Source organism: Chaetodon auriga, chromosome 17 (assembly GCF_051107435.1).
Source record: "Chaetodon auriga isolate fChaAug3 chromosome 17, fChaAug3.hap1, whole genome shotgun sequence".
In the NCBI taxonomy this organism is placed as follows: Eukaryota; Metazoa; Chordata; class Actinopteri; order Chaetodontiformes; family Chaetodontidae; genus Chaetodon; species Chaetodon auriga.
In genome coordinates, this window is record NC_135090.1 from 9,862,790 (window position 1) to 9,880,744 (window position 17,955).

At 43.3% G+C, this 17,955-nt stretch overlaps 2 protein-coding genes across 2 annotated transcripts in view; both read right to left on the reverse strand.

Moving 5' to 3' along the window:
- Positions 1–10,249, reverse strand: part of rims3 (regulating synaptic membrane exocytosis 3) — a 37,000-nt gene extending 26,751 nt beyond the window's left edge. The window contains exon 1 of the mRNA XM_076753828.1: positions 10,026–10,249. The gene's annotated coding sequence lies outside the window, so the exon portion shown is untranslated. The remainder of the gene's footprint in view (positions 1–10,025) is intronic.
- A 3,609-nt stretch (positions 10,250–13,858) lies between these two features.
- nup42 (nucleoporin 42) lies at positions 13,859–16,944 on the reverse strand. Its single transcript, XM_076754774.1, has 7 exons — positions 16,685–16,944; positions 15,905–16,211; positions 15,721–15,809; positions 15,556–15,632; positions 15,213–15,299; positions 15,019–15,121; positions 13,859–14,749 (listed from the first exon to the last, which is right to left on the reverse strand). Exons 1-7 carry the CDS (start codon positions 16,857–16,859, stop codon positions 14,217–14,219), a joined length of 1,371 nt encoding a protein of 456 aa, XP_076610889.1. The 5' UTR covers positions 16,860–16,944; the 3' UTR covers positions 13,859–14,216.
- Positions 16,945–17,955: the final 1,011 nt, after the last annotated feature.

Sequence of the window (17,955 nt, forward strand, 5' to 3'; positions counted from 1 at the left end):
GTTGTTACACAGAAAGTACAGCAATGCAGTCTTTCACTGTCTCAGAACCCACTAAATAGGTGCCCCGCAAACTTTAGTCCAACTCAGATTCATATGCTTCAACAAACCAACGCAGTGTTGTATGCATCATAGGCACACAGAATCTGGCAAGGACGCATCTGAACGCACTGGACCACTGAAAGCTCTGGCTGGAGGGTGACGTAGTGTGAGCAGGGCCCACCATGGGGGCCAGGTCACAAACTCTCTCATATTACAGCTAAAACAGTACACTAAAATATGAAAACATGAGGTAAGAAGAAGAAATGCATCAACAGAATCTTCAGCACTGCCCAGTTGGCAGTGGGATCTGATTTCAGCTGGATGGACTCAGTTGCATAAAGTTGAGGAGGAGTCGTGATTCTGCTAATTCAGACACAGTGACTAGTCTCTCAACAAGCCATTTTGCGTCCATCGTGCACTGTGCTGCCGGATCTTCTGCTCTCCATAGAAATTAAATAGGATCTGTCAATGGATCCATTGTGTCTGCATCTTGAGGCGACATACTGCAGTATTTTGAGCTAAATACTCTTGTCAACATGCCAGTAATTACAATACTAAACTAAACAATACTAACTAAAATGCTTTTGTTTAGCAGGCATAATGTTTACCATGCTAATATTTGCTAATTAGCGTTAGCATGAGTACAGGTGAGGCTGATGGCAATGTTGTTCGTTTTGCAGGTGTTTGGTCTGAAATCACATAATTGAACATATTACAGATTTTGACCTGATGATGGTGCCATAAAGAAAGTTATGGGATCTGTAAAGTTTTTATATTACAATTCATCATTTTATTCAAATTCATCCTGAGGGGAACATGAACGTATGTACCTAACGTCATGACCAATGTTGAAATTTTTCAATTAAAACCGCAGAAGATCACGAATGAGCATCTGGGCACCATAAATAATAGTTGCTGACATAGTCAAAGCAGTGGACCAACCGTCACTGCCAAATCTAGAACTTCTAACGTGACTAAAAGGCATCAGTTTTACATTCTGCACCACTGTTCGCAGGGAATGCTGCACAAATTCTTTATGCAACTTTAACACTCACTCCCATGACTAGAAATCATAAATAATACATATACAGTACAGTGAATTTGGAGCCTCAATTGTGCTTCAGATGCCTCCATAAATCATCATCATGCTCCTGCTTTGTCACACAACCGCAACCATGATGCTTCCAGCCCCAAAAAGTGCTGCTGACAGGCATTTTTTGCAGGGATGTATTGAGCATTACCACAGAAACCAGAGTGGGTGCTATTGAGGAACAATGAACTGATGTAGCAAAGGGCAAATTTTGGCATTTTGTAATGAAGCTCATAATAATAGCAACTAGGTGGAGGTGGAAGACTGCATGCTTTGTACAGGGCTATTGCAGTGACATTTGCTTGGGCTGGAAAAGGGTACTGAGGGGAAAGAGAGCGAGGGGAGATAGGGGCTTGAAATCTGAAATGCAGGTGAGCTTGTATGCCCTTATTTTCATCCTCTCCCTTTTCCTCCCTCCCCCTCTTCCCCGCTCACCCTCTCTTTTCTATTCCAGCCCATGCGCACTTCTCTCTCAGGGGGGCTTCTGTATACTTTGAACACACAGCGAGCAGAGCAGGAGAAAATGAGGATAGGGGAGGGATGGAGAAGGCGTTCTGAGAGCCACGAGGACAGAGACGAACAAGTGAGGGAAGACAGCGGACAGGGAGAGAAACGTGGGAGGAGAAGATGCTTCATAATGAATGGACACAGAGAAAAACACTGCGGGAAGCTGTGAGAAATAATGGAGTGAAAGGCAGAGACAGAGAAGAATATGACACTGATAGTGACGATGACTGAGACATGCATCTAGTCCTCCTTTCCTCTTAATGATGAGATCCTCAGTCCCGTGTGTGTGCGTGTGTGTGTGTGTGTGTGTGTGTGTGGCTGAAGACATTGACCAAAGTGAAAAGCGTGATCTTAAATGTACTGTATATAGTCTGTATATATGTTTTGCTCAGAGGACATCTACGCTGACAAGTGACATTGGTGTTGGTTTTAGTGGTGCAATAAGCTGTTTGGAGGTTACTTCTCCTGTGCTTCCTTCTCTGAAACAGAACATTTCCCAAGTTTTTAAAGAGTTTCTTATCTTGTCAGCTCCATATCTGATAAATCAAGCCACAGACAAAATAAAATATCTATGTAGAGTGGGGCATGGAGTAACCTTGTCAGTTTTAAGACAGAATAAAGACACGTATTAACTCTGTTCATTCATTCATTCATCTTCTATACCCGCGTATCCCTTTTGGGGTTGCGGGGGGCTGGAGCCTATCCCAGCTGGCAATGGGCAAGAGGCGGGGTACACCGTGAACCGGTCGCCAGCCGATTGCAGGGATATTAACTCTGTTATTTATGAAAAAAAGTTAAATAAAAAAAAAGGAGCATATAGGTGCATATAGGAGTCTTTCAATCTCCAATATCTGCAGTTCAAGATGGCACCACGTACCTGTCCTCACACAGTGTTTTGCTGGACCTGAAGGTGCAACCAGAGCCCATCTATCTTCATCTCAGTGTCAGACAGCTCCCCTGCCATATGTCTGTGCTCTTTTAACTTCTCATCTCAGAGCTCATTTATTTCTCCTCCCGTCAGCAAACCGACCTCTTCGACCCAGTCCGGCGCTTTAAGCCCCTCCCCTGCACCCTGACACCACCCTTCACGTTTGTACACATTCAACAAACCTGATTAAAAACGTGTGAAGCACTGAGCCTCAGAGGTGCTGGAAGGCAGGTTTCTTAGAGATGAGAGTGGTATTGATCGAAAGTGAATGAGCATATTTCCCAAAGTGTGAAACTATTAATTAAGAATTCACAGATCATGTTTGGTAGATATCAATATGTCACAACTTTATGTCTCTTTGAAGTTGCTCTGTGGTGTGAAGGCCACCATGCTAATGGCAGTCAGTTCATTAACCTACAAATTAGCTGCAAAGTAGATGATAAAGATGTACTGTGGGTGTCTTGTTGGAAAACAAACACTAAAAAGCCAAGGTGAGTCATGCTCAACATGAATCACCAATGAACAGTAAAATCTGTCTTGTCTTGTTGTTATTCAGTGGTTAATTCATTTTTACTTATTGCCTCCACTTATTGCTTTTGCTTCTGCGTGTTACTTTTTCTAATTGATTAAAGGTTTTTGTTTTTTGTTTTTTTTTTTTGTAATTTGCTGTTGAATGAGTCCGTTTTCATGTGTCTGCCAAGTCTTTCTGGCTGTTGCAAGGCAGATTTCCCAAATGGGACAGTAGAGAGTAAACAGCTGAATCGTGGCTAAATTAACAGGAAAAAAAAGGTATCTATCAGCAGCTTGCTGTTTCGTCTGCAGTCAGATGTCATGAGGCATTTAAATTAAAAACAATAAGCATTTTATTTGACTGAATGAAAAAAGCACATGCACACTCAAATCTGTGCAAAAATAACTGAGCTGTGCTGTTAAGTCTGATAGCGGGTGAGCAGTGTATTTTATTGTCTCTATTTTTGAATTTGATTTCAAAAATAAATAAACAAATACATAAATATAAAAAACATGACAATATTTTTTTATTTAATTATGGGGCTGATCTTTTTTGTGGTTCCCTCACTAACCCCAGCTAACTGGTATCCATGTCTGAACTGCAGGATACAGTAATGTAATGCGATGCACACGTTAAAAAGTATTATGTTGAAAATGATCAACAAAAGCTGAAAAACTGTAAATCTCTGTTCTTTAAGTGCAAAAGAAAAAATATGACCGACCAAGAACCTGGTTTAAAAGGATAAAATTGGGTAATTGAGCGTACTGCAGTATGTTAGATGCATCTACAGCATTTAGAACAGCATTGCATCCGACACGTGTTGTATACATGCAATTTTCAATTGAGTGAAAAACGGCTCGAATTAAATTCATGATGAACAATCACACCGGCAGTGCACAAGGACAGGCAGGAGCTGTAATGCACTTCCTGTTGAGGCTGCCATGGAAACGTCCCAGGTGATACTATATGTGTCGGCCCGGTGCCGGCTGCCGTTGTGCGCCTGGTGTCGTGTGTGGCTGATGTATCTCTCTGATCACAAGGGGTCTCTTAAGGTGAGAAAACAGAAGGCTGGTTCTGCAGCCATACGCACGCACACACACACACACACACACACACACACACACACACACACACACACACACAGACAGTGTAAGAGTGCCAGGCTGTGGGACGAGTGAGAGCCAAATGGATCACACACAAAATCACACACAGAGAAACCCAGCGTAGTGCAAACACACATATGCTGCACTGAATGTACGTGCCAGAACGTGTCGGAAGAAAGAGCTGAAATACTGAATGACAAGGGGCATTGACACTGGTGTCTTGGCTTGCAGACTTGAATTAACATCCAAATCTTCTGCAAAACACTCCGCTGACACAGATTTGATTTCTCCAGTACCACACTGACCGAGAGAATCAGTGTATCAGAAACGAATTGACCACATGCAGTCAAAGCACCATTAAATATTCACAAATTTCCCATTTCACACTTTGCAGAGCAATATTATGCCTCATGCGCACACACACACACACACACACAAATCTGAATCAAGCACTAACAGCCATGAAATGAACAGAAAAAGGAGTTCATAAGCAGCTTTCGTTTTGCCTCTCCCATTGGCCCAATCAAATTTTTATCCAATAAAATCTTTAATGAGGTGAGTCAATGAGTCACTCCCTCTACATCACCTTGTGACAGTGGACACAAATTCGATCCGTCACACCGTGTTTTCACACAAATTGCCTGAATCATATTGAATCAGCCATGGCAGGGAGGCAAAGGTTTACATTTTCTCTATCAGGGCTACAATTAAAGGGTCAGATTGGCCTGTCAGACATTGTATTAAAGGTTATGTAGCATTGAAATGCTAAATCAAAGCGTACAGCACACATCTGTGACCAGAAACAGCAGTTGTACTGATGTATAAGCCATTACATCTTCTCATAACCCAAATGACAATCAACTCTGTCTCTTATTTAAAGGTACACGGTGGACTTTTTGACCGCCAGTCATAATCTTGTAATCTTGGTTGCAATTATCTTGGTATTAATTTATATGAATAAATACTTTAAGGATTAAGGAAGGAACATGGTATATTACAACCTGGGTCTTATTTTCAGAGTTTTGGCTGTACTAGCGGTCCAGAGATTATTGTACTCAGAGATCTGTCCAGCAACATTTCTACATTAAAATCTGACAATGTGACAAACACGAGTGGTCAGACAATAAGACAACAAGCTAACAATTTAGCTACATTATCCGAACCACTTACTAAGGTGATAAAACCATAAGGGAGTCCACCAGTAATGTTAGCAGTAATCCACTGCTCATAAAACCTGGAAGTCAGTCTGTAAACTACGAGGGATTTCTCCAGCTGTGAGTTGGAGCAACCATTTTTACCGCTCACCACCTCCAACCGAGTTTGGCTGACGTGGGGATTTTGTTTGAAACCTGTCAGATCGTCTGACTGTGCATGTTTCTTATCCGTCTGAACCATCTTTTTAGTGGCTTTCCCAATAAATTTTCCACAATTAACTTGGTGAGCACACTGATTGAAGGCCAAACCAATGTAAATAAAATCTTTAATATATTGAACTGTGACAGAGTTGCGCCACTGCAGGCTGTCTCTGCACCATACTGCACATAACAATAGGTGGACTGAGTTGAGGTAGTTTTACCCATCACCTCCTGTCTGTTCATAGGATGCTAGTTCATGGGGTAGACATACAGAAAACACAATTACATGAAAATACTTTTTGGCATTAAGCCACATCGATAACCATCAAATCACTACTCTGTAGTATCATTTCAAATGTCCATCCACTCATCCCCTGCTTCCCCCATGTTCCCCGCTAATCCCTCCACAGCTGAGCTAGCAATACAATGTTTTCGTCTCAGCAGTGAATCAAATACCTTGTCCAGGATTTGAGCCAGCAGCTTTTTAGAGAAGTAAGACCTTTCTCATATCATTACTTATCACCCCATAGCAGTCTCACCAGCTCACAGGGTTTCTCTCTGCTCACCACCATGGGGAATCTGGTGTGAAAATGAGACACACTATGTCAATGTGTTCTCTTCTTTCTCTCCCTACAGTCACACAGACTAAACAAACTGCCTCTAATCGTTAGATTTAGTTTCTTCAAATTGCAAAAAAGTTGTTTTTGTGCGAAGCTTCCGAACTTTTTTCCTCGCTGCACTCCGGAGGTTGACCCTAAACCTCCTCTCGCTCTCATCTCTCGTGATCTGTCCAGCACTGAGCCATTCTCTTTGTGCCCTCTTCTCCTTTTCATCAGCATCAAAAGAAGGATGGCAAAGTTACTCCATCAGCAGCAGGGGGACGGAGAGCTAGCAGAAAATAGAAAAATAAAAAGCCGGAGTGGCTGGACTGAAAGGAAAGTGGGTTAAGAGGGGCGTGATGGATGAGGCTGGGAGCTTTCCTGACTCATGACCTGCTTTCTCTGGTGACTAATGTGGTCAGTGACATCTCTCTCACTTCCCCTCAGCCACCCCGCCATCTCTCCACCCCACCTGGGATTCTGGTAGCCAGCCCGGGGTGGAGCAGCGCACAGGATCTCACTCCCACTTACCACGTCCGGATCACCAAGTCCCAGCTTAGACAGCGTGGGTTGTGTGTGGTGCGGAGGTGGGGGCTACAACGGGCCTTTGGGGTCAGCCAAAGCGTGCCTCCCTGTCTTATTTACTGCTAAGGCTCTGGAAGGGACGTGTGCACTGGAACGTAGAGAGACCCCGCGGGAGGACAAGATAAGAGCTGTATATTTATCTCTCTCCCCGCTTATGTTTTTAAGACTTCTATCACAAGCTTTTAATCCATTTCTCTCCCATCTTGCTTTTATATGTGACCTAATTTTTAGGTTGCTTGCAGGTTTAAGAGTTAGGCCAAACTGTCAGACTGATAGCAGTCTTTTAGTACAATAGGATATTAGTTAGTCAGTATTATTAGCCAAAACATAATGAATTTCAGGGCTTTAACTGGTGTCTGCCATTGCATACATTTTATGTTTTTTTTTTTTAAATACTGTGAATCATAATATGTAATTGAGTTGTCTAAATGAAGTCAAATACTAATAATTACTGATTGCAAGGCTTGCAGACTGTAAATGTAACTCAGTTTAAATTCTCATTACTGTGCAGTCCAGTGAGAGGAATACAAACTACACAGATGGACAATTACAATTCAATGACCTTAATATACAGATCTTGCAACATATGGTGAAAGGTCTTCTTATTATTGCCATATCTCTTAAATACAATTTCAGTCCCAATAAAAGCAGTTTGATTGCATAGCTGATGGACGATCATGACCTACATAATCTTAATGTTTGATCGTATAATGCAGTTTTACAGTCATGCGCATGATCTCCTTTTACATTATCGTGCTGTGTAAGTGGCTTGTTACAGAGGCTTTTTTGTTTTGGGTTGCATAAATATAGCATAAGTCAATAAATTATTAATGTTCAGCTGGCTTAACTACATATGAAGTGCTACAAACACACTGCCATGTTTATATTTTGTTAGACACACTTTCATTTTTCAGCAGGACGCATAGAAGACATTTGTCTCCAAGACAGGTGTTACATTAGCAAGCCAGTACTCTTATGATAGAGGTCACCTTTGGTCCTGCAGCAGCCTCAAACACATATCAGGTGTTGAGCGGAATTGATTTTCTTGGTTCTGTTGTTGCAGAGTCCTTGTATAGCTCAAGAAAAAGTTCAGTGGCATTCAACTGGATGATCAGCTGACACTGTGTAAAATACAAACTTCAAAGAAATATAGGTCAAAATCTACACTCGTGCGTGTTGAGCGTGAGTGTGCAAAATAATCTCACACAAGACTGCAGTGTCTCATTAGCAGGTCCAGTTTGAAGTGGGAAGTGAGACACAATAACCACTCACTGATAACCAATCGCAGCTACTCTCTCTGATGATGCACACCAGTTGGCTGGTGAATTGTGCCTTACAGATGGTTCTCTACAAGTGTACACAGACACATAAGCTGCAACAACAAACACTGAAGCCTGCTCATGACTATAGAAGTGTCTACTCTGGTGTCTACGCTGGATATTTTCACTTTATTTTCATTTCAAAGAAGACCAGGACCGGCAGCGCCAGCTACAGATCTGAAGTGTGTCAGCGCATGTATGTGTGTGTGTGTGTGTGTGTGCTGCACTGGACTTTGCCTTTGCCCTTTCCAGCTATCAATTTTGAGAAGTGTGTGTGTGTGTGTGTGAGCAGAGACTCTTTGATGGAGGATGATACAGTGCACAACAGTCAGGCTGGCCTTTTGAGTAGCCAGTTCTGAAACACACGCACACAAACACACACACACACACACACACACACACACACACACACACACACTCGGTGAATATTTCAGAAGAACAAGGTTTTTCCTGCCCTCTGAACTTGTGAGCCACACATCTCAATTCTGCTCGGCAGCCCCACCTATCCAAATGTGACACACATACATGAATACTCAGCCATGTGGGCTGCGTGCCACAGCTGTTTTAAGGACAAAATCATGAGATGACAGACTTTTTCTTCCCTCTTGCTTTTGTGCTAATATAGAATGCAGAATTTGTGGAAAATGGCTTCTACATTTCAATGTCTGAGTTTGTAAATGGAGTTATAGAAACACGGTTTTCCACAGCACTGGGCTGAGTCTCTTTCCAGCTTTTACTGTCTCAATGGATTACTCAGAGGATCAAGTTTGAGTCAGGCACGGATTTCAAGAGTTAAGCAGGAGGGTAATTATTCCCTTTCTCCTTAAAACGGGCCAAGGAGGGCCTACTCCTTCAGGCCCAGTTAATGTACTCACTCCATGCTTCACACTCTGTATTTAACACGAACAACTGCACGTCAGAAATGTCAAACAGCTTTTAGATTATTCTTAGCAAGATTTAGAGAAAGGCACACGCACTGGAGCTCCATCACGTGTCTCTGCCCGCATCCACAGGTGGGGGACACAGTTTGAGATGAGATCTGGAAATTGTTGTGTTTGTGTGTGTGTGTGTGTGTGTGTGTGTGTGTGTGTGCAGCCATCTGACATAATCTCGCACCTCAGCATGCACTTGGCCTGACCTGAGTGCTGGCAGAGGACAGGCATCTGAAAATATGTTTATTCTGTTCCCCACACTCCCTCCCTCCCCCCTCGCCCTCGCTCACATGCGCTCACACATACAAACACAATCAAAAAGAGGTACCAGCGCATAGCTGGCTTATCCTGAGACACCTACATGCAGTTGACCCCATGCAACCGTGCCACACATCACCCGCAGTGTAAAGCTGACCTCTGACATGGCTGCCCTTACACGGCTTAATCAATACAGGCAATTAGTTTCTTGTTTCTTCAGCAGCATTGTTACAAATACAAGCAGAACATATTTAGATGTCCAAACACAACAGGCTATTCAGAAGTTTTACTTATTGGTTCCACTCTTTGCAACTGAAAAAATAATAGAAGACATAAATGAGTATTTAGGTCACATTGAAATCACTCCCCTGCAGCCTTAATGTGCAGTATCTTGTCCACATCATCTCCCGTGATCATATCAATCCCGTTAGGCAGTTAATGAGATTGTAGTAGGAGAAGATATAAAACTGTAAGCTGTAAGCGCATCTTGGCATTGCTGGGCTTATAATGCTACAAAGGTGAGAGTGGAAAAGAAGAAAGCAAGTCTGCTCAGCTGATGCTAATCATCTAATCCAGTGCACTCTGCCTCTACAACAGGCCTACACGTTATCACAAAAAAGACAAAAAAGACAAAAAAAAAAAAAAAAAATCAGATGCCAGCGCCCCGTTTGAGGTAATCATCCGCTCTGCTATTAATTGCATTATTCGCAGTATCATTCCACTGGCGCTATCACTCTGCCCTGTGCGGAAATTGGGCGCTGCGAGCCCTGCAATTAAAAAGGAATCAAGAGGCACTTACCACTTACAGCAAGGAGCGGCGAAAGCAAGGTGCGGGGTCGGAAGTTGTCAAATAATTGTTTGCTTCTGTCGTATGTGTAAGAATGTCATCGTTTGGGTTTTATTTTTGCAGTGCTGGTGTGCAGACGGCGGTGTGCTGGACGGTTTCTCCGCTCAGTGCTGCTGGTCACACGGCATCCAAGGCGCGGTGAGAGACGCGCTGCTGTGGAGAGAGGAGAGGAGAGCAGAGGAGAGGAGGGGGAGAGGGAGGGAAGGGAAGGGAAGGGGAGACGAGAAAGCAGATGAGGCGGCATGGCAAACAGCGACAACGTGTGGCTTTGTTAGAGAAGTGTGATTAAACGCTGAGGAGCTGATGGTTCACATCACCAGGCGGATTGCACATGGATGCCTGCGTGAAAAAGCCTGGCAAAGACAGCATGGAATACTACCACAGAAGCTACCTGTAGGTCAGGTCCCACAGAGGTGCATGGACGGATTAACCCGCTTGGTGTCCAAAGGGCCCCTATTGGCCCCTTGTGGTAATTCGACCACAAATGCATCACATAGCATTGAAAAGTGAAAGATGGCGTGTGAATGCTCAAATGGGTTGTTAAAGAAGCTGACATTACAGGGAAACAAGCTTAATCTGCAAGGGGGAAAAAAACAGTTATTTCAGGTGTAATTATTAATTCATACAAAACCCAAAGAGTTGCAGGTGTTGTGTGCAGTGGCAAATCCATGGTGACCATGGATTGCGAAGCAAACTTGCAGTTAATGAATACACCACAAACCAAGAGAAACACAGTGGGCCCTGAAGGTCAGGGGCCCTAGGGCAGTTTTGCACAGGTGCTGGTTCAGCCTTGCAGAGGTGATGCAGATTTGTACACGGAAGCCACAACATTTAATGCACATATGCTGCCTGCTAATTATTACCATAATAATATTACTGATGTGCTAAAGGTGTAATATTTCTTGTGTTCATCAGAAGACCTGAGGCCATCTCATCCAAATATCTCATCAGAGAGTTTTACAGCCAGTGCCTTCAGGGCAAGTAAAACAGCTGCTTTTGTTTTGCAACCAAGAATAATTCAGGAAGCGGTGCTGCTGCAGAGCTTCACAGATAGGAAATGGCATTTTTGAATGTGTTCATCCTTTTCTGGATTTTAAGAAACTCAGCTTGCTTAAGAAAAGTCATGCATCACATTATTGCTGTCATACATTATTGTCTGTGTTTCCCCTTCTGCTGAGGGATCATGCAGCGCTGTCCACATGCACAGATGAAATCAATGTAATGTAATGTAGCATAATTGTCTGCTCAGCCTCTTGGTGCCACTTCAGGTCAAATGACCCAGGCCTCACCCACTCTCCTCTCAAATATATAAATTCTCTGCACCGACAGTATTTACTCACTACAGTGTGTTATTACTGTCAGTGTGTGGAGGTGCACTAATACAAACTCATAAACATCTGCAGCACAGAAACCGAGGTCCAGAACCTTGCAGGTAAAATATGTGCCACTCAGTCTCCCATGTGGCAAACCACTCAAATAGGCATAAATCACAGGCCTTGGATCAATGCCCTGTTTCTTATAGGCAAGCTGCTGTGGCACAACACAATCAATTTCTGTTCTCTGCAGCAACAGTGAGGAGAGTCGACTGGAATCGGCCCCCATCAAACATTAATACCAGCACTGAATCCGAATCAGCTCATTGGCATTCTGTAGACAGAGGGGATTCAAGCAGTGGTAACAGCATCTGTTGCTGTCATCAGCCGACGTAGTGACCGCAATCGCTGTGAAATAGCAATGAACACTGTGTGCATTTAGGTAGTGTGTGTCATTGAAAAATGTTGATCCGAAGAAGACGGCCAGGGAGGGGAGGAATTTGAATAGCTGCAAGGAGAAGTCATAATTCAAAGGACTGATCCGTTCAGAGCTCTGACACACATACACGGGTACAGTACAAGGTCTAAACAGGGAATTAACAAGACAGACGGCCCCTATTGCCCCTATGTGAATGCTAAATGTATTAGAGCACCATATACAGTGTATGTGTGGTCCATGTTGCTTGAGTCAGGTCACAGTCAATTGAATTGCAGTATACATTGTGGTCATGTGACCGGGTTTGTGTAAGCTATGATTCCACAGGAGGGTGGGGCAGGTTGCTGATTAAAGCAGGAGGAGGGGGAGGAGGAGTGTGTGCAGTACATGACAGGTGTGTATAAGTGTGTTTGTGCGTTCATTTCAACTCAAGTGTCATCTCTCAAAATCCAGGCTCTCTCCTGGGAATACTGAACAATCCCCAGGAGGGGAGGAGGAGCGAGTGACTGCATTCATAAGTGATATTCCTCGCTATTAAACAGAAATGAGTGAAATTTAATAATTTCTTTAATATGATTGCATCATGCACCATAACCTTATAGAGGTCTTAATGCACTCCAGAGTGATTAATTGTCTCCAGTAAAAGCATTCTGTGTCTGGCTGTGTGTGCGCAGGCATCCACAGACTCATCCCTCATCTTTAATATTGCTCTGATCCCGCTCTGTGCAGCTCATGCATACATTACATAAACACAGGCAAGCTGGCAATTTGATGCCACAACAGTTAGTGATTTTATTTGCTGTTGGGGAAACAGGGACTCACGAGTGCTCATATTTCTCAGTTAGAATTATTTAAGAGTCACCGGATGGCAATTTAAACAAGTCTCACTGAAGTGAGCATGCAAGTGCCTTTTCATGAGATAGTCTCTTCTTCAATCGTTCATTAATCTGTTGAATTATTTATGTATTATCTGCTACCAGGGGGTGGGTGGGAGGTTAGTGCTGACAGACTGCAAAGTAGGAGAGAAAATTACTATGTTGCACCCTGTTGCTGGCAGTCAGTGCTTTTACTTCAGTAAAAGAAGCCTACTAAGACTGATCAAATCCTATGTTAATATGTATGTAAGTATAATATGCACAATATACCTGCATAAATGGATGAATGAAATCGAAATGCATGAAAAGGAAACACTCAAATAAAGTACAAGTATCCCAAATCTGTGCTGTATTTAAGAAAATCTACTTAGTTACATGTTATGACTGCTGGCAGTCAATGCTGTGTTAAATGTGTAAAACTGTATTATGCACAATGCCTTTGACCTGGCCACGCAGATATTAACTTTGGATGATTTCACACACAGAAACTCACAGTGAGACAGACTCAGGAGGCAGCAGCAGCTCAGTTTCACCTCTTGCTGATATTACAAACTCCCTGTCAGCTGAAAATATGCTCCAGTCAGCAGAGCCGTTGCCCCTATAGCAGCAGAATAGCTTATTGCTGTCTCTTTGTCACTGTATTCCTCTTCTTGTGGTCCCACCAGGTGCTCAACACCTAATGAATACATATTGAATAGCTTGCTCACTCATTGTCATCTGTGCACGACCACACTTCCCTCTCTTTCAGCGGATGTTTGCTTACAAGCTGGTGTGAATGGATGGATTTAGACAGACAGGCCTGGCTTCAGTTATTTTAGTAGTGTCACGTTACAATCCACAGAAACAGAAGGAAAATAAAACTCTGCCTGAGGCAACAATCTACCTCTTCTTTTTAAGTTAGTCTGAAGTTATACAGCCCTTTACAAAATCCTAGTATCTGTGTGTCATTGAAATGTTGTAAGACTGGCTTGTATTGTGACATCCTCTCCTGGTTGAGTTGTGCAATTACAAGTTTTAGAAATGCGTGTCAGTTCATGGAAGATCACAGTGACAATCTGAGGAAATTCTATTATTCGCCCACCAAGCATAGAGTGAGGTAAGAGGGCATTATGTATGAATTATTGCAGGAGCTTTGTGCGAAGGAAAATTTCCAACCCAGTTCAAGGCATGTTTTTTATTGTTTTGTTGTAACAGATTATGTTTGATCACATGATCTTGCAAATAAATCTCAGAAAGAAAGGTGAAAGTGTCAAAACGTACAATCCAACCTGAAAGACATTCAATCATCTCAAAAAATAGCACTTTATATAACAAAAGACACGATCTAAAAATATGTCCTGTGTATTGTGCAGCTGTACATAAAGTATATGCATAAAAATCTTCTATGGACCGAAAGCAAGTTTTCCCTTCCAAAACTGAAGTATCTCAGCCAAAGCCATATCTTACAGAAGCACTATGCAGAGGAAAATCTTTGCATAAATTATCGCTTTATTTCATCTTGCAAACCTTTCTCACAGCATCATACCACCAGCATGTCAGCTGGAGGAGGCTTCAAAGGGATCTGGCCTAGAGTGAACCTCTTAGCTTTGAACTGACTCAGTTCCTCTGGAGTCAGTTTGCCCTCAGGTGAAAACAGACTGTCTGATGCCCCACCGGCAGACCCGGCTCCTGCTGCAGCTGGAGCAGTGGATGCTCCAAACCCTCCACTCGTCTGTCCAAAAATGCTGCTGTTTCCTGCTGCAGCAGGTGCTGCAGTCCCAAAACCGCTCCCGAATCCTCCTGCGGTGTTAGCTGTCACGGAGAAACTGAACCCTGAGGCAGAGCCAAACCCTGAATTGGCTGCTGATGTATCAGAGGTCGGAGCACTGAAGGAGAAAGAAGAAGCAGAGGAGGGAGCAGAGGAGGAACCAAACCCAGAAGGAGGTTGTGCAGGAGCTGCTGAGGCACTGCCAAAACCTGTTGAGGATGATGGTGCCATCGAGGAACCAAATCCACCACTTGTAGCACTAAAGCTGAAAGTGCTGGCCTGGACCGGTGCTGGAGCCCCAAAACCTACGTGGTCAGACAGATTGAAAGTTTGCAACATTCCCCAGGTAAACAGGTTCATTGGTAACAGGTATGAAAGAACCTGCAAATGCTATGCTACATGTACCGAAATCACCTGATTCTGATTTTATCAAGAGTGGTTATTTGGCAGTCTATTTCTCTGAATGGGCACAGTCCACTTCCTTTGCAAGAAAGCGAATTCTAAGTATTTCCCAAAATGTTGAACTATTGCTTTCCACTTCTGTTGTTACAAAGAAGCAACACTTAACCTTCACCTTTGTTTCCAAAGCCGGATGTAGAGAATCCCAATCCGGTCCCTGTCGATGAATCAAAGCCACCTGAAGATGCCTGAGGTGCTGGGTTGTTTAACTCTGCAAGCTGCAAAGAGATATCACATGTTCGCTGTATTTATAAATAGTCCTTTACGAAAAACAGACGGGAGTGCTATTACAGTAACTGAGTGCCTCACCAAAGATGCGCGAGTGGCTGGATTCATGACTTTCAGTTCCTGCACTCTGCCCCTCCACTGGTTGAGCAACTGATTGACACCATTAACCTAAACACATGAAACAGGACGTTCTCAGACTCTTACGCATTCAAAAATTCCCGCAGTCATATTTTCAACATCTTCTCAGACAACACAGAACTAATTCAAGGTCATGTGGCAAAAACACTGAGCTATCACCCATCATCTTTACTGAGAGAAATACTTCCATACAGAAGACAGAAACTCACAGAGGACCAGTCTTTACTTCCTTATTGTCCTGTAGACAAATGTTAGGAATGATATTAATGAGTGCCATAACACTTACATAACTCTGCAGATCACCTGAAGCTCTTGTAGTGTAATACTCCAACCTGAGCTCTTCTGGAGAGAGATCAGTGAAACCTACAGACAAGAAATCATCATTTACAACGAGTACTGTGACTCCACGTGGGACAGATATCATATAACTAAATGCATATTTGATACAGACCAGATAAAGTTGTCTTGGCGTTAGCATAGCACGAGAAGCCCCACTGCCCTGAACTCTCCCAGATGTCCATGTCCAGCTGAATGATCTCCCTGGGTGACCGTGAGACAGACATCACATGAATTAATGTCTTGTGATAACATGAATTTGAATGCCGCACAACCTGAAAGAACAACAGCAAACTCACAGTTTTTTGTCATCATCTTCATCACCAGCTGCCACCTGCTGGCCTCCTCTTCCTCCCCTGTCAAAGGTGCTGGAAGCGCCAAGTGCCGAAAATCTGTTTGAACTAGTGAAACTGAATTCGGAGGCCTTCGCATTATCTCTTCTCCCTCCACCTACTCTGCCCCAGTCCGTCCCTCCTCCTCCTCCTCCTCCTCCTCCTCCTCCTCCTCCTTGACCCCAGTCATCACTTCCACGAGAAGAGAAGGATGAAGGCTGGATATAGCCTCCTTTTTGCTGGGAGGGATTCACCCAAACTCTGTTTCCATACCCTGAAACCAACATACACAACAATATCAATGAATGCTGAGAAAAAAAGGCTCATTGCAGTGCCATGAGTGCTCCGTTTGTTAGACATAAATGCAAACTCTCTGGAGGTTAGCAATGCAGCCATCATCAGATACATTTTAGCTGCCACTTTGAGTAGATACACTGAGCTGATTTCATGCACAGGGCTGCAATAATTGCCTTCACGATGGCTTTTTTTTTAATTATTATTCGTCAATTCAACTTCGTGGTCATTTTGGATATAGTTTGCGATGCTGTTAACTTACACTGAGAGGGGTTTCTAGTATTTTCTACAATCTTATTCAGGCAATAATTACTCAATTGACATTAAGTTAGATAGCTAACGCTGAGCAGGCTCGCCAGTCAATAGTCAACGCAGAGTTTACCAAACAAGAACAGCTACGGAATTACTTTGAGAGGTATAACTTTCGCTATATTTATTTATCCTTAATGTTACCTCCACCTCCTCTCGGCTGCTGCTGAGTAGAAGAGCGGTTGTAGTTGTTGTTGTTGTATCCTCCACCACCTCCTCCACCTCCTCCTCCTCCTCTGCTTCCTCCCCTCGGGTGTTCATTCCAACACTTATCGCCATACCGACAACGGCCCTGAAGAAAAAAACTGCACACTGTCATTTTGAGTCGGTTTTGAGTCCTTCGTTTCTTCTCCGGGCTCCCAAGAATCACCGGCACTCGGCAATGTTTTCGTGCGACTGGCGAAGAGCCGGTGTCGCAGGAGAATGACGTCACACTCAACGGCGACCCCACGTGGCCGTCGAGTGGCTTGCAGTGGATAATAGAGGACAGTCTGAATCGCATCTGGTTTGCATTAAAGACACGTTGGACAGGGACTGTGTTTCATCAGATCATAGACTGTGAACTGTATCCAAGGCCATACATCACTCTGCAGAATGTAAAAATGTGACAAAGTATCTGCTTTATAAACTACGAGCATGTGTTAGTCTGAAATAGGTTAACCTGTAACATTTCTGTGGTAATAATGTACCACTAGAAACGAGGTTGCTTTGCCCTCAGTTAAAGGTACTGCACACCCACGCAGGTGACTAAAATTATTCTGGCTTATTAGACTTGTCGATTTGGGTAGAGATATGCAGGATTTTTCCTGAGATCGCTAAACTCTACCCTCACAGTCCCCAGTTTATCACTGAAGATACGCATTGTTGTCTTGGCTGGATTAACTTGTTCGGGCCTTAAGGCAAATTGCTGTTGGGCCAGACTATACATAATGTCTTCATTGTATGCCCAGAGACCTTAACATCTACAGTGGAGTTTCTGACCCCAGGTTTCCTGCGTGTGCTTTAATTTGTCGTCATTTGATTAAACACATCTTAATTTAATAAGATATGTGTCGTGTCACGTAACTAAAATAACTAAGTGTCAGTTGTCCCACCCTAACAGGTGTAGCAAACCTTTTCATGGATGATTTCATGGCCTGTGAATACATGCACAGGCTGTACTGTGAAAAGGTCTAATCAGCCATAAGTGAAAACCTGTGTGGGTGTGCAATGTTTGAGCATAAAGCACACACACACACACCCTTGTACATAGGTGAGTGTGGTATGTCTGACATGTGCATACAACTTTGAAAGAAGAATTTGTCTCAGACTAAACAGACGAAGGCTGTTTGGGCTCTTAGTCGTAAAAATCTAAATTCAGATTGAGCAAAGCTTTTAAATGGAAGTTTAAACGTTTGCAGCTGTTCAACAGAGAG

Excerpts from the sequence above, each read along its gene's own strand:
- nup42 (XM_076754774.1), bottom strand. The coding sequence starts at position 16,859 with ATGACAGTGTGCAGTTTTTTTCTTCAGGGCCGTTGTCGGTATGGCGAT. Across the intron at positions 15,300-15,555 it reads CAGGTGATCTGCAGAGTTAT|GTTAATGGTGTCAATCAGTT; the intron begins GTAAGTGTTATG and ends TCATGTGTTTAG. Across the intron at positions 14,750-15,018 it reads ATCCGGCTTTGGAAACAAAG|GTTTTGGGGCTCCAGCACCG; the intron begins GTGAAGGTTAAG and ends CTGACCACGTAG.